Source organism: Aspergillus oryzae, chromosome 7, assembly GCF_000184455.2.
Source record: "Aspergillus oryzae RIB40 DNA, chromosome 7".
Taxonomy (NCBI): domain Eukaryota; kingdom Fungi; phylum Ascomycota; class Eurotiomycetes; order Eurotiales; family Aspergillaceae; genus Aspergillus; species Aspergillus oryzae.
The window spans coordinates 1,418,636-1,443,726 of record NC_036441.1 but is presented as its reverse complement, the minus strand read 5'-3'; the positions used below and the strand labels follow the sequence as shown (position 1 = coordinate 1,443,726).

Sequence of the window (25,091 nt, the reverse complement as noted above, 5' to 3'; positions counted from 1 at the left end):
CTCACCTGGCAAGGCTGTCTTCCAATGTGTTTCACTTGTGAGACCTTCTGATCCTCTTCTTAACTGCCGTTGGTTCTTCATCATCCTCAGCTAAGCAATAGACCAGAGGGTTAAGCCTCGCTAAGACTTGTCCAAGAAGCCATGGCGATGGGCTACCTGAGGTGGCGCAACCTAATTAGATTATGGATGAAGGATTTGATAGTCAGCATTTCTTGTTAGTCACTCTGAAGCCCATGGAATGATTATGATGCAGTAGTTACTTGCGGTCTTTTTTCACCGGGCTCGAGCGAGCTACCATGTAAGCCGGGTATTAGGCCAGGGGGATTCAGATGAGTAGGACGTGAAGGAGCCAATGTTTCAAGGGCTTTGACGCATGTGTTTGATAGTAGGGGACGTTGGGACCATATGGTTATTTGGATCAGCAAGAATGCTTCGAAATAGAACGGAGGCATAGATCCACTATCAAACACGAGAGGTCGATGGACATGAGTGGTCCGGTGGTCATTAGGGGTTAAAGCTGTCTAGTAAGCGCTGAAACGTGCAGTCTTCTGCTTCCTCATGACAACACGAACATGTTGTTCCTTGCTGATTGGTCTGGCTGTAGGATAGAAACTTAATGAAGCCATGGAACTCTTCCTTGAAGCGGCAGGACCAACAGAAATGGGCAATCTCCGTCATATCCGTAGTGAACAAGCTGCAAGGGAAGAACTGACCATGTGGTCTGGGACTATCAGAATGCGGTTCCGTCAACTTTGACTAAAGCAAAGGGGAAGAGGGTCCACTCCACGATCATTATCATATCTAACGAGGGCTCTCCGCACTTATCAGCGTGCCACGGGGAACGTGGTCGCAGCGGGCATTCTGACTGGTTGTTGGACCCCGGACCGGTGCCAAGATGCCATGCAGGTGGCTTATTCACTGCCCAGGCTAAAAATGAGATAGACTTTATCCACGAGTAGGTACCGGCCCGTCAGCGAGTATGTGTCCCGGGCTCACTCGTGAATTTGTGTTCATGAAAGCCGGAACTTGAGTCCATTCCTTCCCTTGGCATGCAAGATGGAGGAGACTTTTGTTTTTGGGTGGTGTGACCATCGCTAGAATAGGCAGAAGACGGCACGAGCAGATACTGAATTGGGAAACCCCCGTTACGTTGCTCAAGATCGGGATCGTTGTTGTACAAGTGTACGTACATGCAGTCGTAGTCCTCGACCATTATACATGATGCACGACGGCACAGGATCGTGCACGGATAATCTGTGTGTCTCAAACAGTAAAAAGAGGTGCCTAATAATATCAATTTAACCCAATCAATGAAATTAGATCACATTGTCACGTACTGTTCTGTGGAATAAGCTCCCATGACTATGACATATTCAATCTCACCGAGAATCAGAGCACGGATACCTTTGAACATCCAGGGAACTGACGATGGGTCTCATGTGCATCCATAATTATCATCACCAGACTAATTTCCCCTCTTGGGGTCTGAAGTCGTGCCCGGATGCCGGGGAGAGCATTAGACGACCGAGTCACGGCGGGCGTGTGCAATGGGAGGGAAATTGATTGGCGGAAGGGAAAACTGGGGGGTAATCTTCATAAAGAAGGCGGTGGCGGGGGATCTGCTGGATTCTGCCGCCACGTGCATCAATCATTGGACGATGGCGGAAGTTGATCCACGGAGTCTAAATGTACAAGAAGCTCCGCCTTCCGCGCTTGTAACGTAGTTCCGCCATTTTCCACCGTACAGGTTTAGTGGCTTTTCACTTTTTTATTTTTTACTGTTTTTTTTTTTTTCCTTCCTTCTTCGCCAATTCCGGTTCTAAAAAATCTTTTTCCCAGAACGAAAAGAAAAAAAAAAAACGTGCCCTAAAGGGAACCACTCAAGTACCCACTTCCACACACTCCACCCCACGAGCGAACGTCGGTGGTAGGCAATGTCATCCACTAGGAAAGCTCCGGTCTTGCCATTGGCCTCGATGGGCCCTTCCTTCTCGGACCAGGCGAACTCTAGAGCAGATGGTCCGCCGAATTTCCACTGACAAGACGACTGTTGCTCTTGGCCCGGCGTGGATCCTCGCCACTACTCTGGATCTAACCAGGCCTGCATTGACTTATCACAAACCGCCATTCGGCCATGTGCCTGGGCCCCGAAGGCGGGCTGGTGGAGGGTTGCCTCTGCCCAGAGAAATTTCGGGTGCTCTTGTCCGTTTGCATATAAGTTAACCTCGCGCCTGTCCGACTTGGCCTGCATCGTGTGTCAACGCCTCACCACGGTCATCTTCATTTCCTTAGGGGTACCAAGAGTGCTTAACCAGCTCTCGAACCTCTCATCTCGCAGGCCAAGATAAACCGTTGCCATAGTCGCTCCTGCTCAGTTTCACCTCTCGACGACTAGATGGCCGACTTTGGACCTCGTGCCCCCCATGGGCCCGATATGTCGGGGACTCACAATCCCCTCGAGGACATGGATCATCACGAGAAGGGTGCTTTCGATGCGCTGATTCGCCCCGATGACAGCTATACTCCGGAAGGTACCTACTGGGCCGATCTGCCCCTCCTCAAGAAAGTCAAGTTCGTGAGCTCCTATGATGCGAAGGAAGCCAAGCGCGAACTAGGCGGCATCTGGGAAATGATGAAGCAAGATCCCTTGTCGCCCGTTTCTTATTACTTCAAGAACATGGTGCTTCCCGGTGCTGGTCTCGGTCTAGAGGGGTAAGTACTGTCTCCATTGCGAGCGCCTCAGAACTGGTCGGACGCTAACCCATGAGCGCTCTAGTTACGTGCTCTTCTCCATCGGAAACGTTAAGCCTCTCTTCCAGGCCGCCTTCAAGTCGTGTTGGAAGGATCATAAAATCTGCAATGCACAATGGCTCAACGCCATCGATTACCTCGAAATTATCGGTATCATTGTGGGTCAGATCTTAGTTGGTATTGTCGGTGATTGGTATGCACTTCTTCTATTGGATGCTTATGATTGGTCGGCAATGGGTTTTCTAACGGGTTTCTAGGCTTGGTCGTCGTTGGGGTTTGATTCAGGATGCTGCTATCATGTTTATCGGTCTGATCATGCTTACCGCTGCTTGGGGTGTGACCCAGAATGGCTGGGTGATCTGCTACGCTTGGTCACTGTTCTTCTACGGTATTGGTGTTGGTGGCGAATATCCTATGACCGCAACTAGTGGTATGGAGAATGCCGTTGGCTCTGGAAAAGTCTCGACCAAGGAGGACCGTCTTCACCGCGGTAGGAAGGTCACTAGCGCTTTCCTGATGCAAGGTTGGGGTCAGTTCTTCAACCAGGTTATTCTCATCATCTTGCTGCTCTGCTTCCACCATGGCAGCGGTAACCCTCCCTACTCGTCTGTGTCCGCTCAATGGGTGTACCGTGTTTCCTTTGCCATTCCTGCGGTGGGTACTTTGTGGCTGGTCTACTACCGTGCCTACCACATGAAGGCTGCTAGCAAGCAGTTGGCGGCGGCCAAGAAGAAGGCATCCGTCACCGGCTACGATTTCAACTCTCTTGCACTGACCTTCAAGTACTTTGGACCCCGTATCCTGGCGACTGCTGGTGGTTGGTTCGCCAACGATGTCTTTTTCTACGGCAACAAGCTCTTCCAGTCGGAATTCATCTCGGTCATCAGCCCAGCCTCCAAGTCGATCATGCCAACCTGGCTGTGGAACTTGTGCAACGTGGGTGTCTCGCTGGTCGGCTACTATCTCGCCTCGTTCCTCATCGACAACAAGCTCTACGGCCGCAAGTGGATGCAGATGGTCGGTTTTCTGATGTGTTTCGTCCTCTTCGTTGTTCCCGCCTTCCACTACAAGTACTACACCTCGCCAGAGCACATCAAGGAGTTCCAGACCATGTACTTCCTGAGTTCCTTCTTCAACCAGTTTGGCCCTAACTCGGTCACCTTCCTGGTTGCAGCCGAGGTCTTTCCCACTCCTATTCGTGCCACCGCCCACGGTCTTTCTGCCGCCGCCGGTAAGGCTGGTGCCCTTTTGGCGTCAGTTTTGTACAACTACATCGACACGCAGACCAAGTTCTACGTGGTTCCCTGGTTTGGTCTTGCAGGCATGGTCCTGACCTACGTCTTCCTCCCCGACACCACTGGTCTGGATCTCAAGGAACAGGAGCGTCGCTGGCAGTACATCCGTGACGGCCGTGAGCACGAGTACCACGGCCCTGCTGTTCACCCGAAGCACTTGTCCCTCTGGGAACGCCTGATGGGCAAGGGCAAGCTCTACGATGCTGATGCCGATTACAAGCAGAAGGTTGAGGAGTATCGTGCCGAATGGGAGTCTGCAATGGCTGCTCGTATTGCCGAGAAGGAGAAGGGTGAAGAACTCGCCATGGATACTGACGAGAGCCTCTTGGAAGGACACGTTCACTCGTACTTTCATCGGACTAGCCCTATGTTCCGCCCGATGGAGCAGAATGCGAAGTCGGATAACTTCGCTCTGCCTCCCGCGGCCCAGGAAGATGACTCGACCGTGTCTTTCAACGAAAAGTCTGAAAAATCCACCTGATCGCTTTTATACCCATTTGCTGAGTTTCTTTTGACTGTTTTGGGATGTGGCATATTCTTATGCATGGAACTCTCTCGTCTCTTTACCTGTATAGCTTAATTTCCCTTCTTTTGTGACGTTGTTGAATCAGTTGACGAGAGCAATGTGCATTGAGTGCTATGAATACCCGCGTATATAGTATAGACCTGTCTAATGTTGCATACCCCAATCAATAGCGTGTTGGATCATCATCATTTTCTTCCTAATCAAATCTCCGACGTAATCTCTCCGATTCAATAAGTCAAGATATTCTCCGCCCTGGGCATCTTCAGATCATGTGATTGTGATAATGATTCCACACCACAAACAGTAGGCGGTATGCCAAAAGATACAGAAAACAACTACTCAGACAAGAAACCAACCCCACTATACCATCATAGAATGTACTGACATTGCGTGCCTCCTCTCTCGAAATCAAAATTAATGAAACTACACCGTCTAGACACATAGATTCTATCCAACATAAACTCAACCCGCCACAGCGGCTCCCACAACGCATAAAACCATGCCTCTCTACGCTTTCGGATCCAATGGATCCGGCCAATTAGGCATCGGGCACGACGAAGACGTTTCAATCCCAACTAGATGTTTATTTGAAGCGTCAGAACCAGAAGCCCTGATATCAAGCGAAGGCAATTCAACCAATTCCATTCGCCGCATAGCTGCAGGTGGAAACCACACCCTTCTTCTGTTCTCCGATGGAGCCGTGTACGCGGCGGGATGTAACGACGACGGGAGATGTGGTGCTGAGCCCGGGGATTCCTTGATGAAATTCTGGAGGGTAATTGTGCGGGATGAAGTAAGTGGGCAGTCTTGCGAGACGTTCAGGGACGTTTCGGCGTGTTGGGAGGGGACTTTCCTTGTTGCTGCTGCGGGAGATAGGGTGTTTGTGCTTGGGTCTGGGGCGAAGGGGGAGCTGGGGCTTGGGGAGGGGGTTGTGCGGGCTACTGGGCCTGTGCCAGTTAAGGATTTCCCGCCGTCCGGGACAGAGATTGTTGGTGTTGCGAGTGGGATGGGACATACGGTTGTTGTGTTATCGGATGGAGAAGTGTATGGATGGGGTGCGGCGAGGAAGGGGCAGCTTGGGGAGGCAGCGAAGGGGCGGAAAGTTGTTTGGGAGCCGGTTAGGGTTGAGGGGTTGCCGTTTCGGGCCACGGGGGCTGTTTGTGGGCGCGAGTTTACGGTTGTTACGGGGGATAAAAGTAAGGGGGAGTTTGTGATTTTGGGGTCCGCGGATAATAGGTGGAATGTCTTGTCTGATGCGCCTCCTGCTTTGGAGGTATATCGTGGTATTTGGGCTAGTTGGCATGGTGTTTATGTACAGCGGGATGGGGGTGTTTTGGCTTGGGGACGGAATGATCGTGGTCAGCTTCCGCCGGTGGATTTGCCGGTTGTGAGCGAGTTGGCTGTGGGAAGTGAGCATGCACTTGCTTTGCTTGATGGTGGGACCGTAGTGGCGTTTGGTTGGGGGGAGCATGGGAACTGTGGGCCTGTTGCTGACGAACAGGGGAATGTGAAGGGAAAGTATGCTTTGATTCCTCTCTCTATGGAAGGAGAGTCCCAAGTTGTTGGTGTTGGGGCGGGTTGTGCGACTAGCTGGGTTGTCATGTCGTGACCTGCGGATGGTCTCGCAGGGAGAGGAAGTAGACCCGTTTATTTGATTCCGGGTACTGGGCGATAAGCCATGGCTGGTGACTCTCATTCAGTCAATATGTGATGGGAGGAAGAGTTTAATACCCTCAGTCGAAAAGACCAAGTCCTTGAAGCTACGGAATGTCAGCCCGGTTCTTGTGGCTGAGTGGAATCGTCTTACCTGTGATATGCGTTGCGTCGGGGGGATACCCATATCTTCCTCATGGCTTGTGTCTTGGTGAGGCATGCTGGGCTGAATATCTCGCAAGCGGGGGGCGAGACTCTCGTCGAATGTCTGCTAGCTTTGATCAGTAATGCGTCTAGGCAGATCGGTTCTTTGCCATACCTGATCGCCAGTTGCATCCCAGCCAAGCCTGTCCTCGGCTTCTTCCTCTTCGTCGTTCGGTACATCCCATTGCCTGTCATCATCTGCTGGTACGAACAGGCTGTCGAACTGGATGGATGCGGGAGGCGGCCGCTGGCTTTGAGTGTTCGTATCTGTGCCACGAACAGAAGCTCCAGGAGTTCCGGTGAGCGGACGAATAGACCGGGCGCGGGGTGGAGGCATATGGCTCGTATTGGAAGTAACGTTCGCTCGGCTGACGCCGGCCGGAGCAGGCGTCTGCCTTGCTGATAATTCCGGCGCACGAGATGAATCTGGGATGTCGCTATCGGGGTCTCCTGTTGTCATCAGAGTGAATTCGGTCTTCACGCCCCCGAAATCGTACGCAAGCTGTAAGGGCCGCGTTGGGCGTGTGTACCGAGCTGTGATTGTTGAATGTGCAGACTCAGCATGCGCTATCACCGCCTTGAAGTCTTTCAAGGTGATAGCAATGTGGAGATTGTCCTCTGCTAGGAAATATTCAAAGTCCTTTTTGTCGATGGCCACTGATGTATGTACCGGCTTCTTAAGAATTTCTGTGGGACGTTAATTAGAGCATCACTACAACAGTCAATGAATGAACCAGACCTTTTCCATCAGTGATCTTCGTAGTAAAGCTAGTGAAAACAGCCTTGCCGTTTTCAGAGTAAATGTCCAACTGCTCTGCGGAAGGACTGAAATGATCTGTTATCTCTCTCAGGAATCTGGGCTCTATGCTCCATTGATTTGTCGTTTTTGTCCTGTCAAAGACGGCATGGTTAACCGTAGTTGGTTCATAAGTGAGCTTATAGGACTTGATGACCCCTAAAAGGAATGTCAGTAAGCCCGTAGAAAGATGGCATTTACACCGATGATTTCGCTCGGCCACTTACCAAGTCCACAAAACATCTTAATGGCAAGTCTACATTCAGTTTGATCCGGGTGTTCATGCAACTCAACTTCGCAACGTTCAACTGCGGTATCCTTGTCTCTAGTTCTCCCCTTGAAGACCGAAAGCAATGCCTTACGAATGTTAGTGCCAAGAACATCCCTAGATGCGACGTTGCGGAGGTTCTCACCTTAATGTACAGTTGACAGCAGAATCTATCGGGGCGGCCAGTCCTAGATGCTCTGCTGCCCCGTGGCATATCAAAGGAGTAGGACTCAAAGAAGGTGTCCGACTCGAAGACAAAGGCGGCGTATGCCGTTTTGGTAGAGTTCAGTACACTCAGACGAAGCTGTATCCCTCGGTCAGTTAGTATATACTCCAAAAGTACATAATCCTACAATCTCAGGGCACTGACCAGGTCGAACTCGGCCTCGATGGCTACAGTCTCATAGAACTTGGCAAGGCACGTCAGTGCATCGTGCAGCTGGTACAGCGCCTCGGGGGCGAGGGAAAATGATAATGCGACCATATCTCTTCAATGGTAATATTCTGCCTGCATTTGCCAGTCTCTATACCTGTCACTGGTATCACATAAGAACCAGTAAAAGATCAGGAGTTCTAGACTCGGATCAGTTGCATGAAATCCAAACACGAACGCGAGCTTACATAAGCCGCACTGCATTCGCAGGTCATTGGAAAATTGGAGATATAAGTTCTTATAATGAGACGCGCCGAGCTGATCGTCGCTGCTAACTAATCTCTTCATGTCAAGATGACCTTCGCATTAACCGGCGATATTCTCTACATTATTCCAGGCATTCTCGGAGACCAGCGCGACTACAACAGCTCGTATCAATGTGCCGTAACATCCCGATGCTTCACGGAACCCGCCTTGCGGGTTCTGTATAAATAAGGTGCTGTCGCTATGTATGCTGTGCATCATCCACTGATATCCAATACCAGCCTGTATAATAGTTCGCCCCAAAGTCGTAGCGACTTCATAAACCGAAAGACGACGGCTCCACGGCGTTTCACCTTAGGCAGTCTTCGGAGCGAAGGTGCCGCTGTTAGGCGCAAATGGTGTGGTATGTGGCGCTCCATAACGCTGTCTGCCTTGGGGCGTACTTCCTTGCCTTATTATAATTATATTCGCTATCTGGACCTGGAAGGCCTGCAGAAAGTTCTTGGCGGGGATTCTCGTCATGTTTATCCGAAGTAGGTAAGCTCTATCACAAAAGGATGTTTTGCCCCTCTGACAATGCATAGCACATTTTTTACCCCAGAGCTTGATGATGAATTACCTCATGACTATGGGATGATAGGAAAGGAGCGTCTTCGTTCTTCTTCCGACTTATATAGTGTGGAATATGCTGTGTCGAAAATCGGCTCTGGTTAGTTTAACCCTGTCTTGACAAACTGGCACCAATCAACTCTAGCTTTATAACAGTTCTATGTGCCGCGCCGAGCTAATAGTAGTAAAGCGATTCTCAAAAAGTCAACGTCGATAAGAGGATTATCCTGCCATTGTAGACTACATCATTGCACACCAGCGCACTAGGAAGTACCTGACTGGATATCTAGTGCAACCCTCCGTGCTAGCTGAGTTTCTTCGACAATAAACCCTTCTGCAAACATTGAGAATCTGGTCCGGTGCTTCTCTTACTGAGCATATGGGAGAGACGATTCACAACTGCTGCCCCGACTTCAAACAACTCACAATACACCAATGGTATGACCCCATACATCACCTCTCGCCTAGTACTGCTTACGAGCATCCACTACCAGGTCTGGTATCAGGAATGCAGAAGTGGACTCGGAAAAGTTTCTAAACGAGTTACGACCTAACACTCTGGACTCTTTCGAAGTGCTCATCCTTTCCAACCTAGGACCCCGCACAGTCAGGGCCCTGAATTCACATTGGAACTCACTAACCGAACTCAAGCTGCTCAGTCTCGGGATCGAAGCAATCGCCGAGCTGCACTTACTAACCGCACCACCAGCATTGAAAGTCTTGACTTTACAACACTCAACGGTTGGGGTCTATGAGGAAGCGTACTCTCGATCTCTAAACCGAGTCGCAGATTGGATACGCAGCTGTAAAGCCCTACAGCGGCTAGAGCTTATACGCTTCATGAAGGACGATGCACTTCTACTCGCAAAAGTCCTCCCCGAGGAGAGTCTCCGTCTATCGAGCCTCTCAGTAGAAGGCTGCAGGACACACGACGCCATTCTCTTCCACGAAATCCTCCATCACCAATCATCACTACAATACTTGTACCTGGAAGGCCATGAAATCAACCAACCCGAGCACAACGGATCCCTTGTCCGGAGCATCAGCCAACTAAACAGTCTCCGTGAACTGGAGCTCGAGCATATATCGGACGGTTTCACCACCGACCACCTAAAGACACTCACGCCTTGCCTCCCTCATCTCGAGCGACTCCGGATCAGCGGCGAATATTTCCGCGACGACGCATTGGACGCATTCCTCTGTCTGCACAGACTCCAAAGCCTTATCATCGACGGCCCCAACTCATTCACAACCCAGGGCCTCCTCAGCTTCATCACCCAGCTAGGACCTGGGAACAGAGGCTTCGCCCTGTCTATATTTAAGTCGGCGAACGGCACGGATATCACCGAGGAAGCACAGAAGCCGATTCGCGAGCTCCTGGAATCCAAACTCGATGGAGCTTTCCTCTTTGAAACGGACCCAGAAGGGAATTGAGTATGCCGGATGCTGTTACATTTATACTAGTTTGTATGTAACGGACTAAGGAATGATCATGACAGAGATAGGATAACCATAGTGCTTAGAAATGAAATCTTGATAGCATTATTCATATTTTGTTTTTATCCTTTTTTTTTTTTTCTATTACGTCAACAATTACTACAAGACCCTAGCATTTGTGGAGAATCGTACGATTCCAGAAAATGAGCGAAATGTAGCCACCTAGTCCGAAATGGTCACCGTTGGGACTGAAGAAACTCCACATTTTTATGGGGTTGGAAGCTGTACCCCATAGCACTATTGTATTTTAGCACTTCATGGCACTTGGCGAAGGAGAACGAGCTTGTTTAGTTCTTTCTTGGTCTGTTGGGGTTTGATCGTACAAGCAGGTTTTGGTTCTATGACCCACTGGGGGGGGGGGGGGGGGGGGTAAAATAAGGTGGCTGGGAGGAAGAGGATTTTGTGTGTTGGAGATTGATGAAGATGTTCATAGTATGGTGGAGTTCATCATTTATGGAATTTATGACTATATGTTAGTGTTTTACATTATTACCAAGTTTTCTTGACCTATATTCAGTTATATAATGATATTTTCTTAATAATTGAAAGATCACTTATCCATAACTACAAGGGTTGAATTAGCTAATTACCTAGGAAGAGTAGCTATAACTAAATTGATAGTCTATAATGAAGTGCATCAGAACCCAGCAACTAGAACTGAAATCTCGGAAAAAGATGGCCCCCATAGTCAGCCTATGCATGTACTTGCACAGACTGATTTGTGAATTACTAAGGTGATGTTCGAGATTGAATATATTGTTGGTTAAAGTTTGCCTGAGGCTGTGGTATTGAGTATCAGCCATGGATAGAAGTCTAATTATCTAGAGTAATACATTCCTCGAAGAGACAATTGCGTATTCGACATCTGCCATGAAACAAGAGACTAGATATAGACTGACTGTTGTAGGCCGTGACCTTTGGGTGTCCACCACCATCGTCCACCGGCTGCGTAACAGCAAACACATCTCGGCCGACCATTCTCTGTTGATTAATGACTTTGACGACACTTAAGGTCTGATAAACTGGGAAAGCTCCTTCTTCTGTTGGCTGCAGATCCTGCAGCGTTTGTAACCAATTTTGGATCTCCAACCCGACAGAAAGACTCTGGCATCGAAGAATCCCCGCCAGTAGTAAGCCTGAGAACCCAATTGTATAACTGTTTCTGGTGAGAGAAGTCCGCATATCTGCGCCTTGCGCAATCTGTACCAATGTCTGCACCCAAAACTCTGCTTTGTAGCATCCATCTTCGTGATCTGGAGTGGTTTGACTATATAGTTCTCGCAAAAGACCCGTACACTGCATTATACGCGCTACTACATAGTAGGCATAGTTCAGAGCCGCATCGTGAGATTGGAAATGAATTGCCGTGCTGCTTGTGTCATTGAGTTCGTAAATTGGCTGCTCGGATGGTGGAAGATGCAACAGCCACTCGTCTAATTTCGTAGCCTCTTGGCACAGGAGACAAACGCATTCAGCGTAGCCCTGGTTGTTTACAAGTGGGATCTCTTCTTCAGACCTCATGTTCTTAAATCGCTGAAGCACAGCCTTAACGTTCAGTCGATGTGAGTCACACATGATACTTAGTACCTTGACGCGTCTTCCATGGAGTGTAAGGGGCACTTCTTTCATAGAGATGGGCAAGGGAATCGACGGTAACTGCTGATGTATATCCAACGAGCTGAAATAGGCACGAGCCCACCACACAACGTACCGAGTTTGCATCCATGAAGTAAGGAGAGGCTTAATGGTGGCGTCTCCGGCTCCTCCACGCCACTCCACAAGAAAATTCATCATCCCTTGCACGTGGCAATAAAAGCCTTGAAAGTTGCCCATTGCCGATTCTAGATGAGCGAATAGGACAAGGACAATGAATACAACTGCGGCATTATGCCGACAGTCGGATGCTGTCATTGCGGTTAGCTTCCTGATTGCCGACGAGTAGTACAAATGACTTCTCGTTTGATGGGTGAGACTGGGACTCAACGGCCCCATCAATCCGGTGGAAGATGTTTTGCGTTCACTATAGAGACGGCTGATGTTGCAAGAAGACAAAGCCAGGATGGCGTCGTTGAGGATAGGATAATCGGCGGTCAACAGAGTAGCAGAGTAGAACATTGGGTGTAAAGCTGGTAAGCAACAATCCTCCCAATACGTGGTGTAGAAGATATCTCTCTCTGTCGTTTGCAATGATCTAACTATATTATAGCCTCCTATCCGGGGGTTGCCTTGTTCAGCTTGGATAACGAGCCTCTCGTCCTCAGCCAGCCGTTGCTTCCTCTCTTTAGACGGGGTGTCATATGTGGATAATCGTCCTTTTGGATTCTGCACTGTTATGATCTGGAACTTGAGCACGGGTTGAACATATTCACAGCTCTTGTTCAGTCTTGCGCAGGTTCCGCACATTGGCTTCTGCTCATCACACTTTACCCAATGTTAGCGCCATATAATCGCAGTTCTATGCAACAATTCAACCTTTGTTCTTCGGTTGCGACAGCTTTTACAGCCATTGCGCGAACGTATAATGTTTGTCTTTCTTGGTCTAGGAGGCGCAGGTTTGTACATATGGTAGAATGATTGCGGTAGGTTGTTTTCTGATGCTGTCAGGATATGAGTTAGTTGATAAAGAAGGAATGCAGTGGCAGGTGGCAACCATAATTTATTTGTTCGGTAACCCCAAAACTAATCCTGATTAGGAAGATCTGTAGAATATTCACTTCGGCTTCCAAAAGCGAAAATTATAGAGTCTATAGAAAATTGCCAAATAACGAGATGCTTATTTATACGGACATGTTATGCTGATAGTAGATCTTAACAGAGTAGTCATAGACCACCTAACCATTCTACCTGTGCCCTTTGTCTAAGAAGACCCCTAAACTTATACATCAAAGTCCCTTATTAGGTAACAATATAGTAGAGAAAACTACCCTGCCTTCGCAGCTTTCAACTTCTCAATCTTCTTATCATGTAACTCTCCTCGCTCCTTGACCAACGCAGAGATAGCCTCTCCAGCCTCCCCTCCCAAATCTGCAAAACCCCTGACCACACCATCCCGATCCCCGCGTCTCATCTCCTGACTCATCTTGAACTTGCCTTCAATCCTGCCAATCTCAATATTGATCCCCACGACATTCCTCAGCATCGACTCAATATACCGTCCCGGCGCATCAGCAACCTTCCACGGCTGCGGTCTCTCCCCACCCGTAAACCCCATAATATTTCTCTCACATTGCTCCGACAAATCATGCATCTGTTTCGCCAGGAACGACCCTGCATCCGGAGTCTTGGAATCGTAATAGAGCGACAATTTCCCATAGATCTGGACAGCGGAGTAGTTCCAGGTCGGTACGACTTTACCGGTGTCAGGCTTGGTCTCGGTGTAGTATTTGGGCGTCACGTAATGATCGTGCTGTCCGTTGAAGATCACTAGGACATCTCGGTCAAGGGAGAGGACCCCCGGTGGCTTTCCATCGAGTGTCTCGAGCATGGCTTTCACTTGGGGGTTCTGTTTCGCAATATGGGCGCGAAGTCGGGGGGCGGTTGATTCGTTGCCACCTGTGCTGGGGAGGTCAAGCACAAATGGGACATGGGTGCATTGCAGGAAGTTCTGTGAGGAGGAGTTGATGCCTGTGATGAGGATTCCTAGGGGGTTCTCTTTGATGAATTTGAGGAGAACTTCTGTTTCAGATTCTGCGTGTACATTTGGAAGAAACATGATTAGAACTCGAGGGTATATATTCGAGGAGAAATGGGGAGGAAACGATGCTCGAGATTGAGCTGATTATATATCGTTGACGAAATTTAGTCACTGTTTCTCAGTCTATATTTGCGTTGGCCATAGTCAGCGACTGTAGCATGATAAGAGGCGGCGAATCGAGTCACAGAAGCGGGTCTAACATCTCTCGTCAGAGAGTCAACAAATTCAGATGGGTGACGCGGCATTGTCATGAGTCTGATGTTTCTTTTGTCGACAGTCGACCTGATATGAGAAGACTATGATTTGGTAGTTTTCATGCTGATGATGGAGATTCCGGCTCCTGATTGCTAAGGTATACTTGGACTATTCTCTCATTGGCCCATCGTTCTTGCTCACCAGATACAGTAATTTGTGGGACTTGATTATTCGTATCATTGGACAACTGGATATCCACTTCAGTACCTGGTCCCTCAATCTGGATTAGTGCAGGATATGGCGATAGCCATCTATCTTCTCCTTTGGGCAAAAACTACGGTACAGAGTAGGCCTTGAGTGAAGGTTCCAGGGCTAACGGTGCCTGGATAAGATTCTCCGCCCCTGGTGGATCAATCTTACCAGAAAGAGTGTACATTTGCGATGCCCCATCAGCATGGACAATCTGGCTCTATTCCACACTGTGCAGAATCGAATAGAAGGCGACATAATAGAGTAGAGAATGGTCTATAAAAGCATGTATACGAGCCGATCTGAGCACTCAAACAAGAAAATCAACTAGATTCATCTCTTCATCTCAATTATACTCAACCCAAGAAACATCCAGCACAATGAGCAACCCAGTACCACTGCGTATCGCTGTTCTCGTCAACACGCCCCCTAATAACGAGTTCTGGAATGATGTGAACGAGGCATATCGTGCTGCTTTTCAAGCCGTTGCACCAGACGCCCAGATTGACATGTACGACCCTGTCTTTCAAGGCAACTTTCCCGATCCCCAACACTACGACCTGATCGTCCTAAGTGGAGGCAAAGCGGACGCCTCCTCTTCTGAGCCCTGGGTTCTAGGCGTGCTAGACTTCCTGCGTAAAACAGCGCGGGAATCACCCAATACCAAGATTCTAGGTATCTGTTGGGGTCACCAGGCTATTTCAAGGGCATTCGGGGGAGCGGTGCGAGCTGTGCCTACAGGTCCGATTGTAAGTACATTAATTGGTTAGTGACGCACTAGAGAAAGCCATAAGCTCATACTCGGTTTATCCTAGGCTGGCGTTGAAGATGTAAAGTTGACAGATGCCGGGAAGAAGTTCTTTGCTTGTGCCCCAGGCATTGAATCTTATGTGCGTGTTCCGTTGATTTCCCATCCGTCGATTTTCCTACTAATCAACCTCCTCAGAGATTGCCGGAGTTTCATGTACGAGAGGTAGCAAAACCTGGATTAGGATTTGTTCACTTGGCTGAAAACCATGAAATGTTTGTGAATCAAGAGAATACGGTCTTGTCGTTCCAAGCACATCCAGAGGTCCAGGCCGCACTCGCCAAGAAGATGTTGTTGGAAGAGGACGATGTTTACAATGGCAATCTTTCCCAGCAAGAGCTCGAGGATCATCTGAAAAAGCTCGATCAGCCAACAGATGGGTTTGAGGTGCTGAGACGGGTGATTGAGTGGGTGGAGGAGTGAAGCATTGTTGCAAGGTCGATTTGGAGATAGAATCACGGTTTTCCGGGAAACATGATATTATCTCAGGTACCGTTGCAAAGGGATATACAAGAACTAGTATCTCTATACGAAATGGTCATTTGATAATGGGTCGTACATGAAAATAAAGGCAATACAACTGGTGAGAAAGCATCAACAAGTAATGGGTGTCCTTGTTCATAACTAGATAGTGGGAATATCCCCGAGATAGCCCTAACCCAAAGAATTTAATAATTATTTAAGCCTGACATAATGAGTAGTGCTTTGATATAAATAGGATATGAGACCTCATATCAGGTTTTGAGAAGGTCAGGCGCCCGTCTTTCATTAACGACCGAAGTCTAGAACTTGAGGCGGGCCACGTAAAATGTGGAGATGATCAACTGAGCTCCAATTATTCAATACCGCAGCTATAATTATAGAAACTTGTCTCTCCTGGTAAATCCCGTGGACTGCCATGGACGGAAGACAGCGGAGTAAACAATCAACACGAAGTATGCGCTAGGGAAAGACCCTGATCAACCACTAATGTCTCTCTGCATATCAAGCTTGCCAGCAAAGCTTAGCCTATAGTTCTCCAGCTCTGCAAGATCACGCGATACATAAGCTACTTTTCATAGATCGAGTCCCTTTGTAAATTATGCACACGGACGAGGCGGAGTAAGTGAAACATGCGTCTGCGCCCGCATTTCGTCCATGTATTTATCGTACTATTTATACTGCCGTCAGATTTTAGGGAAGATGCACTGCCTTCTAGGGTACAAGAATAGAACCAACACTCCACGGCATTCACCAGGTAGATCTCCAGACGACGGGTTGCCTGTCCACCCCAAAACCATATAAACCCAGCTTGATCCCCGGGAAAATCAGTTTTCAGTCCTCAGTCTTCAGTCGACGATCAGCACACCGCAACTTTGCTCCACAAACTATTTACCAACCACCCCAACCCCAACCACCTCCACAACCACCTCACAACCACCAGTATAAAACACGACCACTGACCCCACAACCGCCCCAAAACAACTGCCATAACAATTACCATAACAACCACCACCACAACACAACCATTCAAAATGCTCTTCACCACCATCCTCGCCTCTACTCTTGCCCTCAGCATGGGCGTCTCCGCAGCACCCAGACCCGCTCCCCCTGCCGACACGCGGTACGTGCAGCTCCGCCTCTGGGGCGAACCCAGCTGCTCGGCTCTCAACCAGGGCGAGCTGGGAGTCTACGGCGGCGCCCTCAACCAGTGCCAGACCTTCAACAACAACACCATCGTCAAGTCTGTGCGCTTCGAAGCCAAGTATTCTGACACCTGTACCGGTAAGTTATCCCAGAGTTGCTCTTTTTCTTTTCGTTCCTAACAGAACCCAGTGGCTCTTTACGATGACGTCACCTGCAGCTCCAGTCCCCACGAAATCCAGCTTGAGACTTGTCTCTCCAGTGATGCGCAGTATCGCAGCTATCTGGTCCAGTGCCCCGGTGTTCCTGTCTAACTAAGGGGTCTGGACTTGCGTGTGCTTCTTTCTTGTCGCGTTGTGTGAACGTTATGAACTTGACGATGATTTGCTGAGGGTTGAGTCTGGAGAGTGGTTATGATTTATTGGATATGATCTTATGTACAGCGATGTATAGTCTATAGTCTATAATATATAATTATGATTACGATTATGATTATGGTTCGTTTGTCTTTAACTCTTGTGGTTATAGTATGAGTTATCTATAGGGACTCATTTTGACCGGATGGTCGATTTAGTCTGCCGTATGGCGGACTATATCCCCAAGACGGTCAAAATGAATTTAACCCTAGTCAGAACTTTGGAGCTCTGCATATTTTCTCGTTTCTTCAAGTTGCACGGTATCCTATGTTTACAGAATGTAGAAAAAAAAAATGGTGTACCCCATCAAACAAATTGTTATCCAAGAGATGTTCTATAGCTTCACATGAGTCTTCATATGGCCACCGCTCTCCTCCAACGCTGCATAAAGACTCTCTTCTAAATCGATAAGGAGGCTAGTGACAGCAGCATCTCCCAGCGGCATAACTTGCGTAAACAATGTCGCTGCGATGCCGTTTTGCCGATCGATCCACTATAGTCAATAATAAGATTAGCAAATCATTCCCATACTCAACATGAAGGTTGATCACAAAGTCTTAACAATTCATTCTTGACTCATACTTACCCAATGCAAATTCGGCAACCCACTCCAATTAACCGTACCAGCTCTCCTCCGACCAGCAATATCCCTCAACGTAACAGTCCCAGCAAGAGAATGATCCGCCTGCTGGGTATCACCGGCGTCCTTAATCCCCAACACCCGTCTCATCTGAGCCCCGAGTGGCCTCGGCATTGCTTCACGGGATGCCTCACTAAGCTGTGGCTGCAGTAAAACATCGACACTTTCCCTGGTGAGCAGTGGATATCCACCATCCAAAAGCGCAGATAGTAACTTGACGAAATCCATCGGCGTGCTGAAGAGCCCAATACCCCCCAGATCATCTTGCGCGGGCTGTTTGAGGATAATAGGCCCTGACTTCAGAGACTTGGTGCCCTGGCCGACGCTGACGCGATATCCCATGCCCATTTGTGGGGGGAGTGTGTCGCGGTGTAATTCTGGGTGGAATGTTGTTGATACGGCGCCGAGCTTGGACCAGATGTGTGTCTGCATGTAATCCTCGAGTGTAGAGTTTGTTACGCATTCAATCTATGTATGGTTAGTTTCTGAGTGGGTGTGAATGCGACGAGGAGATTGGGAGGCTTTACCACTCGGCCAGCCCAATCTAAACCAGCCCCATATCCCCAAGAGGTGTCGGGCTCGAAAAGTAGCGGGTGGTGGTAGCCAGCCTGTTGGGATGGATTGCAGGTATATCAGCTAGAGACGTCTATACCACTCCGGGTCACAAAGGTAAGATGGACTCACCATGCTGCCACAAAAGGTGTATGCTGTTCGACCGTGGGATTTGGACCACTTTTGCAAAAGTGGCGACGAGCTGTCGTACACAAAGCCAGCTGTATGGCACATGAGATTCCTACATGGAATATGTTAAACTAAGAGTCCCCCATAAAACCCTGCAATAGTCATTTGTTATCTGTTACAGTGGGTAATGCTCACCGGAGAGTTATCTTTCCTTGAACGGGCTTCAGATGTAGTTGGTTCGACTCTGATGATGAGTCCTTATCTACAATTGAGATTATAAGATCAGCGATTGGGTGAATATAATAGATCTATGCTGAGTATACACACACCGTTCCTTATATCTTCTAAAATTTGTATATCTCGGAGCTCGGGGACTATTGTCCGAACATCTTCGTCAAGTGATACGATGCCTCGCTCCACAAGCTGCATTACAGCTATTGCAGTCACAAGTTTTGTCATGGAAGCAATCCAGTACAGAGAATCGGTTTGCAAAGCAGGTGCATTTTCATCATCAAGGCTTGCTTTGCCGGCAGCACGATGATAGATAATCTTCCCTGTTGATAGCCGTCAGATTAGGTATGAAAGACGAAGGGTAGCTCTGACAAGACACAGTACATAAATCCCAAAAAAGGCATTACCTGAACTGTCAATGGCGATGAAAACAGCGCCATGCACTGACCCAGTCAAGGGGTCTGTGAATTGGTCCAGAATCTTGTCCACTTTGTTCATTTTTTCCTGGGCACTGTCAGCAAACTACTAGCTAGGTATTTAGATCGAAGCTTGAATATATGGGGCAGCTCAATTTCTTTACATAGTGGTGGTTTCGAGAAAGAGGAGACATATCGTAGTCCAAGATAGCCGAGGTTGCAACTATCGCTTTGAATTGAGAGTAGGACCGAGGATGTGGGGTTAATCGGGCAGACATTGAAGTCTCTCTCTTGTTGCATTCTTTTGATATCGTAACTATCATGAAACCATAATGATTCTCCATAATGACTAAGAAAGTGAATCGAGGCAATTAGGGGGGGATATCAGCAGTAAGAGAGCAACATGCGTGGTGGGCTCATGGAATCTTTCCAACTACCATGTCCCATCGAAAACGCAAGTATCTTATTATTTCAGTATACAGTAGAGTACTCTGACAGTATAACGACCCTTGGTTTCCGTAAAGACTTGTAGCTCATACATAGGGTTGCAGAGTGGAGGGTTTATACATTTCCTCTTCCCTGATATCAGGGGAGCTCAACCATGTCAACATTTCCTCCATTTTAGAACAATCCCGCTGATCTGGGACCTTGAAATGGGGCTATGAATTGAGTGGAATGGATTGGAACTTGAACAAAAGGTATGGTGAATATTATAGGGTTCCTTGACTCAAAGACTTAGTACTTGAATCTAGATGACTTGACTACGATATACGACCATGATGGGATAACACCACAAGTACTCAACAAGCAATAGATGCCTTTACTACAAGGAAAGAATGACAACGCAGGTCAAGCGTGTATTTGACAAGTCATAAGCAGATAAATACATTGCATGAGACTAGACTATCTAACCTCAGCTCTTCTCAAAATGCGCTAGGAGATACACAACTTTTTTTTAAGATACGTAAGGGCAAAGAAACCAGAATTAACCCGTATCCGTATGAGTTCAGAGGAACCTGTAAACGGAAAAGCGAAAGAAAAATAAAAACCGCATAATAGTCTATCGTGACTTCAACGAACGCCGCCCGTAAAGAGTTACAATGGATACCGAATGCGAAGGAAAGCAAGATCTACCGATGCGACAATGGGAATACAAGCTCAATGACTGAACTGGGCATTACGAGCAGTTTTACCAACGGCGGTTGCCTCCAAGGGGAGCGGCATTGGAAGCAGTGTAGTTGCCGCCGCGGCCACGACCACCACCACGGCCACCCCAGCGACCATAGCCGCCACGGCCACCGCCGCCACCACCGCTGTAGCGAACCATCTCGGCGAGACGGGGGTCAATCTGCTGCTTAGCCTCAGTAAGGATAGTGACCAAGTCACGAGCCTGCTTAGAGTCTGTTGCAAAAATACGTTAGCACGGCCACCTTGGGCGGATGTGGTCAGAAGAGGACTTACTGTCAGTGGTAAAGAAAGTGATGGCGGTACCCTTGGCACCGGCACGACCAGTTCGACCGATACGGTGAACATAGTCTTCCGAGTTGTTGGGGTAGTCATAGTTCAGCACATGAGTAATGTCGCGAACATCTTCAAACACAAACTTATGTTAGCAAACAGAGCATTAGTGAAAATAGCAAGGTGGCCTATGAGCCCTTTATCAGTCGTGTGAGACTTGATGCATCACTCTCTCTCGGACTTTTCAAATCAGGATCCGTTGCGGGTTAGGTCCCTGGGCTGGTAAAAATCGCGGTCCTGGAGCAACCTTGGAATGCAGCTTGATCATGCCGGAACAAGAAACCCCGTCTCTCGACCAACGAGGTTCAGAGAAGAGATGGAGAATCAGAACAGAAGAAATAATACGTCTGCTACACTGCACTGTGAGTCCAAGGTTCTCCTGGCATGAGAACCAATTCAGGAGACCCGACAAAGCCTGGACGAGTCATATACGCCAACATATGTTGGAAGAGAGTTAAGCACCGTGCCATGGTCACACAACCTCAATACGGGTGAGGGTGCTTCTAAGGAAGGAGGGGGAAGGGGGAGGGGAAGGGGGGTAAATCGCAATTTCATCATACCGATACCACGGGAAGCCACATCAGTAGCCACCATGATTGGGCTCTTGCCCGTCTTGAACTCGTTCAAGACCCAATCTCTTTCTTGTTGTTGCTTGTCACCGTGAATAGCTATTCTAACAGTTAGCCAAGTGTTCAATTAGAGCAGATAGAAGGCACACATACAAAGTGCTGGCCATCCGTCCTGACGGAGGAAGCGAGTGATTTCGTCGGCGATACGCTTAGTACCAGTGAAAATGAGACACTTGTTGCCGCGGTTCTCCATAATCTTCTCAAGGTGCTTGATCATCTTATCGCGCTTTTCAAAGTCTGACACGACCTCGACGATTTGCGTGATACGGTGGTTAGCGGACAGGTCCATGGAACCGATGTTGACTTGGATGTAATCATTGAGGAAATCCGAAGCAAGCTGACGGACTTCCTTGGGCCACGTGGCGGACCACATGCAAGTCTGACGGTCAGGGCGAATCTGGGAGATAATCTTGCGGATCTGTGGCTCGAAACCCATGTCCAGCATGCGGTCGGCCTCGTCAAGAACAAGGTAAGTGACACGGCGGAGGTTAGTGCGGCCAGCCTCGAGCATATCAATGAGACGACCGGGAGTAGCAATGCAGACCTCGACGCCGCGGCTCAAGTCACGGATCTGGGGACCCTTGGGGACACCACCATACACACAAGTGTTGCGAATGCGAGACGACTTTCCGAACTTAGTGATTTCGGCCTGGATCTGGACTGCCAATTCACGGGTAGGGGCGAGGACGAGAACGATAGGGCCGTCACCAGGAGCAAGAAGGGGCTGAGCGTTGATGTGGACAATAGCAGGAAGACAGTAGGACAGGGTCTTTCCGGAACCGGTCTCGGCAATACCAACGACATCACGACCAGAGAGAGCCATGGGCCATCCCTGAGACTGAATAGCGGTAGGGCGTTCGAAACCCTGAGCCTTAACCTCGCTCAGCACGTATTGGGGGAAGCCAGCCTCGTCGAAGGTCTCGACGGGGCGAGGAATGTTTTTTCCTTGCACAGACATCTCAAACTTCTTACGGAACTCATCAACATCGCGCTGAGACCGGTTGGCGACATCGGGGTGCTCCTTGTAGAAAGACTTCTCAAATTTGGGTAGAGAATCCAGATCTGAGATAAACATTAGCAACAGATATCCTGACGAATACGCGTTTTAAGGATTAACACATACCCCATTCTTGCTTCTTCAAGCCAGCGCCGAGGTTGGACATCCGGTCACCACCACCGGCGCCACCACCTCTACCGCCATAGCCGCCGCCGTAGCCACCACCGCCGTAGCCACCTCCATAGCCACCACCACTACCACCACCAGAGTAGCCGTTGCTGTTGCCGTTGGAGTAGCCATTCGAGTATCCACCACCACCACCGTTTCTAGAGCTAGAAAACGAAAACCGACGTTAGCAAACGCGATTCACTGTATCAAAGGAATTATCCAAGGCAAGGGGCATAAGTTGTCTCTCCATACGTCAGGCCTTGCGACTGGGTTGCAAAGATGGTGTGATGACTACAACGCCCGCGCAAGACTGACAGATAGGAAATGCTCCAAAACCGCCTCACATTAGATAACTTTTCTGGATAGAGTCACTCACCGGTAGGAGTCGCGCTGGTCGCGCTGATAGCCACCGTTGTAAGACATTATGCGGTCCTTTTTTTGGCGGGTATGAGATGAAAAACAGAAAACAAAAGACTTAAAAGAATGGGTTTGAATGAAGGAAGGGGATGTTAGACAGCCTCTTCCACAATAAAGACCGAGGGTAAAGGACGAAAGAATGTCCAAGAGAAAGAAAACAAGGATGAGGAGGAAGGGGGAGAGATAAGGGAGATGGAGGAGGAGAAAAAAAAATAGTCGCGATGGGGCGGGAAGGAGAAGAAAAAGTCGAAGGCGAAAAAGAGGCGAAGGCGACGCTTTCCCGATTGGATTAGTGCAGGGGACTGGACCCAAGGAATGACAATGGCAAAAGATGGGCAAAATGGTAGAGTTATGGCTACACCGTCCATTCACCGCTTGTCGCTGCCTTCACCGCCTCCCGTGACTGGTGGGTATACCCTGTTTGCACTGTTTGGACTTACTAGTAATCATTTTCGCCATCCAGAACTAAACCTAATTTAGGCTCCATTGAAAGGTCAAACTCTTTGTGTTGAATGGGTATTATCGGTCTACCCTGCTCCGTTAACTATACATCATGGATTCTTCTACCTTTTTCTTCTTCTATCGAGCTCCCAACCCCATGTCCCAGAATCTGATCTCTAACTCCGTTGCCCGAATAAAGATCTGAATCAGCTCTTCCATTCGGCTCGGAGAAACCTCGCGCATGTGTCTCTCAAGAAGTTCTACGGCAAAGTCAGCAATTCATGGTCACGATGAGAATGGTGCTTTCAGTGCTATGAGGGCCACTTACCAGATCCCAGTCGAACTGCCTCCGAGTAGTCTTCCGCAACGTAGTTTTCTATCCACTTCCAGTAACGGTTGCCCTGCCGAAGAGTGTCCTTGTCCGTGTACAGTCTCTGGGCAATGGCTCCGTAACCAATTAAACAAGGCGCAAGAGCCATTTGCAATGCGAGCCAATCCTCAGATTGACCAACATCGAGGATGTATCTACTGTATGCAGTACAAGCTGTCATCCCAACGGCAACTTGTTAGCAACCTCACACAGGTAATGGCATGAATTTGTGAACGTACCGATAGTTTCGGGAGTCATTTCCATCTCTTCTTTTGATAGTCCGAAGGAGGTACAATAATCTAAGTGCAACGCTGTTTCGCGCTGGATGTGTAGGACGATCTGCGCCGACTATGGTGGTTCAAGCCAAGTCAACCCTTACGAACGGCTGAATGCCTTGTACAGGAGAAGTCACAGTAATCGGTTCACTTACTGCAGCAATGGATTCCATATTCTTAGCCTTGTAGGCTGCGAGCGCATTGCTTCGAGCGAATTGGACCTGAATATCACATTGTTAGACAAAGTCCATTGGACAAATGAAGGGTGCATTGGTCCACCAGGTAGAGGTAATCCTGCACTAGGTACTCCTTGAATTTCTCCACGGGAAGTGTGCCACTGCCCATGCCCAAAACAAATTCATGTTCGGTAAACTTCTGCCATACCGGGCGAATATCAGGGCGGTCCAGGGCATATTCTAAGAAACGACCACTTTGTGTGTCCATTAGCACCCTCACTTCTCATGCTCCCGGAAATAAGATAGCAACGTACGGCGCAAAAGGTAGTGTATACACCGAGTGGAAATGGTTGATTGGACCACTTCCCTTTCCAATATCAAAGCTGGTCTTAATTCCCGCCTCGACGAACCGAACAGCACTATGCACTGCTCGCTTCAAATCTTTGCCTAAGGCAATATTGGCTGCGATCGAAGACGCAAGAGAACATCCGGTGCCGTGGGTGTTCCTAGATAATAAGAAGTCTGTCTCGAAAAGTGTGATATCTTGTCCATCGTAAAGCACGTCTATAACTGTGGTAGCCTCGTCCTGGTTCCGCGCCGTTTTGTGATCCTTGGTGAGAGGTAAATGCCCGCCTTTAAGAAGAACAGCTTTGGGGCCTAGGGCTTTGACTTGCTTGACTAACTGAAGAACGTCCGGGAGACCCTCTGGCTCCGGTACATCTAGACCGGCGTCTTTCAGTAGCAGCTTCGCTTCGGGGATATTGGGGGTGAGAACGGTTGTCAATGGCAGAAGCTTCGTCCGCAATTTTTCTACAGCCGCTTCAGGTAGTAGTTTAGAGCCACTAGTCGAGACCATCACCTGCGGTAATGTTAGATGCTAAGTGTATTTCAGGCAAGTTGAGTAAGGGCTA

At 48.7% G+C, this 25,091-nt stretch overlaps 11 protein-coding genes across 11 annotated transcripts; 5 read left to right on the top strand and 6 right to left on the bottom strand.

Annotated features, from left to right (window-relative positions):
- Window positions 1–2,395: 2,395 nt before the first annotated feature.
- Window positions 2,396–4,527, top strand: AO090011000572 (putative MFS phosphate transporter; the record flags this gene model as incomplete). Its single annotated transcript, XM_001826134.3, has 3 exons — window positions 2,396–2,712; window positions 2,777–2,944; window positions 3,009–4,527. 3 exons carry the CDS (start codon window positions 2,396–2,398, stop codon window positions 4,525–4,527), a joined length of 2,004 nt encoding a protein of 667 aa, XP_001826186.1.
- A 544-nt stretch (window positions 4,528–5,071) lies between these two features.
- On the top strand, window positions 5,072–6,181 carry AO090011000571 (RCC1 domain-containing protein; the record flags this gene model as incomplete). Its single annotated transcript, XM_001826133.1, has 1 exon — window positions 5,072–6,181. One exon carries the CDS (start codon window positions 5,072–5,074, stop codon window positions 6,179–6,181), a length of 1,110 nt encoding a protein of 369 aa, XP_001826185.1.
- A 240-nt stretch (window positions 6,182–6,421) lies between these two features.
- Window positions 6,422–6,832, top strand: AO090011000570 (uncharacterized protein; the record flags this gene model as incomplete). The annotated part of the gene is made up of 1 exon (XM_023233016.1): window positions 6,422–6,832. The coding sequence occupies one exon, from the start codon at window positions 6,422–6,424 to the stop codon at window positions 6,830–6,832; it is 411 nt and encodes a 136-aa protein (XP_023093560.1).
- A 4,167-nt stretch (window positions 6,833–10,999) lies between these two features.
- Window positions 11,000–12,069, bottom strand: AO090011000568 (uncharacterized protein; the record flags this gene model as incomplete). Its single annotated transcript, XM_023233014.1, has 2 exons — window positions 11,000–11,049; window positions 11,136–12,069. 2 exons carry the CDS (start codon window positions 12,067–12,069, stop codon window positions 11,000–11,002), a joined length of 984 nt encoding a protein of 327 aa, XP_023093559.1.
- A 1,087-nt stretch (window positions 12,070–13,156) lies between these two features.
- Window positions 13,157–13,948, bottom strand: AO090011000567 (FMN-binding negative transcriptional regulator; the record flags this gene model as incomplete). Its single annotated transcript, XM_001826130.1, has 1 exon — window positions 13,157–13,948. The coding sequence occupies one exon, from the start codon at window positions 13,946–13,948 to the stop codon at window positions 13,157–13,159; it is 792 nt and encodes a 263-aa protein (XP_001826182.1).
- An 806-nt stretch (window positions 13,949–14,754) lies between these two features.
- On the top strand, window positions 14,755–15,605 carry AO090011000566 (uncharacterized protein; the record flags this gene model as incomplete). The annotated part of the gene is made up of 4 exons (XM_023233013.1): window positions 14,755–14,885; window positions 14,949–15,123; window positions 15,190–15,264; window positions 15,321–15,605. The coding sequence occupies 4 exons, from the start codon at window positions 14,755–14,757 to the stop codon at window positions 15,603–15,605; spliced, it is 666 nt and encodes a 221-aa protein (XP_023093558.1).
- A 1,091-nt stretch (window positions 15,606–16,696) lies between these two features.
- AO090011000565 (uncharacterized protein) lies at window positions 16,697–17,119 on the top strand (the record flags this gene model as incomplete). The annotated part of the gene is made up of 2 exons (XM_001826128.3): window positions 16,697–16,946; window positions 16,998–17,119. The coding sequence occupies 2 exons, from the start codon at window positions 16,697–16,699 to the stop codon at window positions 17,117–17,119; spliced, it is 372 nt and encodes a 123-aa protein (XP_001826180.1).
- A 436-nt stretch (window positions 17,120–17,555) lies between these two features.
- Window positions 17,556–19,271, bottom strand: AO090011000564 (serine hydrolase domain-containing protein; the record flags this gene model as incomplete). Its single annotated transcript, XM_023233012.1, has 7 exons — window positions 17,556–17,714; window positions 17,808–18,329; window positions 18,389–18,469; window positions 18,546–18,654; window positions 18,738–18,786; window positions 18,872–19,096; window positions 19,181–19,271. 7 exons carry the CDS (start codon window positions 19,269–19,271, stop codon window positions 17,556–17,558), a joined length of 1,236 nt encoding a protein of 411 aa, XP_023093557.1.
- Window positions 19,272–20,378: 1,107 nt separating this feature from the next.
- On the bottom strand, window positions 20,379–22,924 carry AO090011000563 (DEAD-box ATP-dependent RNA helicase DBP2; the record flags this gene model as incomplete). The annotated part of the gene is made up of 6 exons (XM_023233011.1): window positions 20,379–20,590; window positions 20,651–20,779; window positions 21,268–21,375; window positions 21,430–22,398; window positions 22,460–22,659; window positions 22,878–22,924. The coding sequence occupies 6 exons, from the start codon at window positions 22,922–22,924 to the stop codon at window positions 20,379–20,381; spliced, it is 1,665 nt and encodes a 554-aa protein (XP_023093556.1).
- Window positions 22,925–23,497: 573 nt separating this feature from the next.
- On the bottom strand, window positions 23,498–23,910 carry AO090011000562 (uncharacterized protein; the record flags this gene model as incomplete). Its single annotated transcript, XM_023233010.1, has 2 exons — window positions 23,498–23,619; window positions 23,688–23,910. The coding sequence occupies 2 exons, from the start codon at window positions 23,908–23,910 to the stop codon at window positions 23,498–23,500; spliced, it is 345 nt and encodes a 114-aa protein (XP_023093555.1).
- Window positions 23,911–24,028: 118 nt separating this feature from the next.
- Window positions 24,029–25,036, bottom strand: AO090011000561 (putative thiamine biosynthesis protein (Thi-4); the record flags this gene model as incomplete). The annotated part of the gene is given in 4 exon segments (XM_023233009.1): window positions 24,029–24,077; window positions 24,160–24,225; window positions 24,237–24,341; window positions 24,495–25,036. 4 exon segments carry the CDS (start codon window positions 25,034–25,036, stop codon window positions 24,029–24,031), a joined length of 762 nt encoding a protein of 253 aa, XP_023093554.1.
- Window positions 25,037–25,091: the final 55 nt, after the last annotated feature.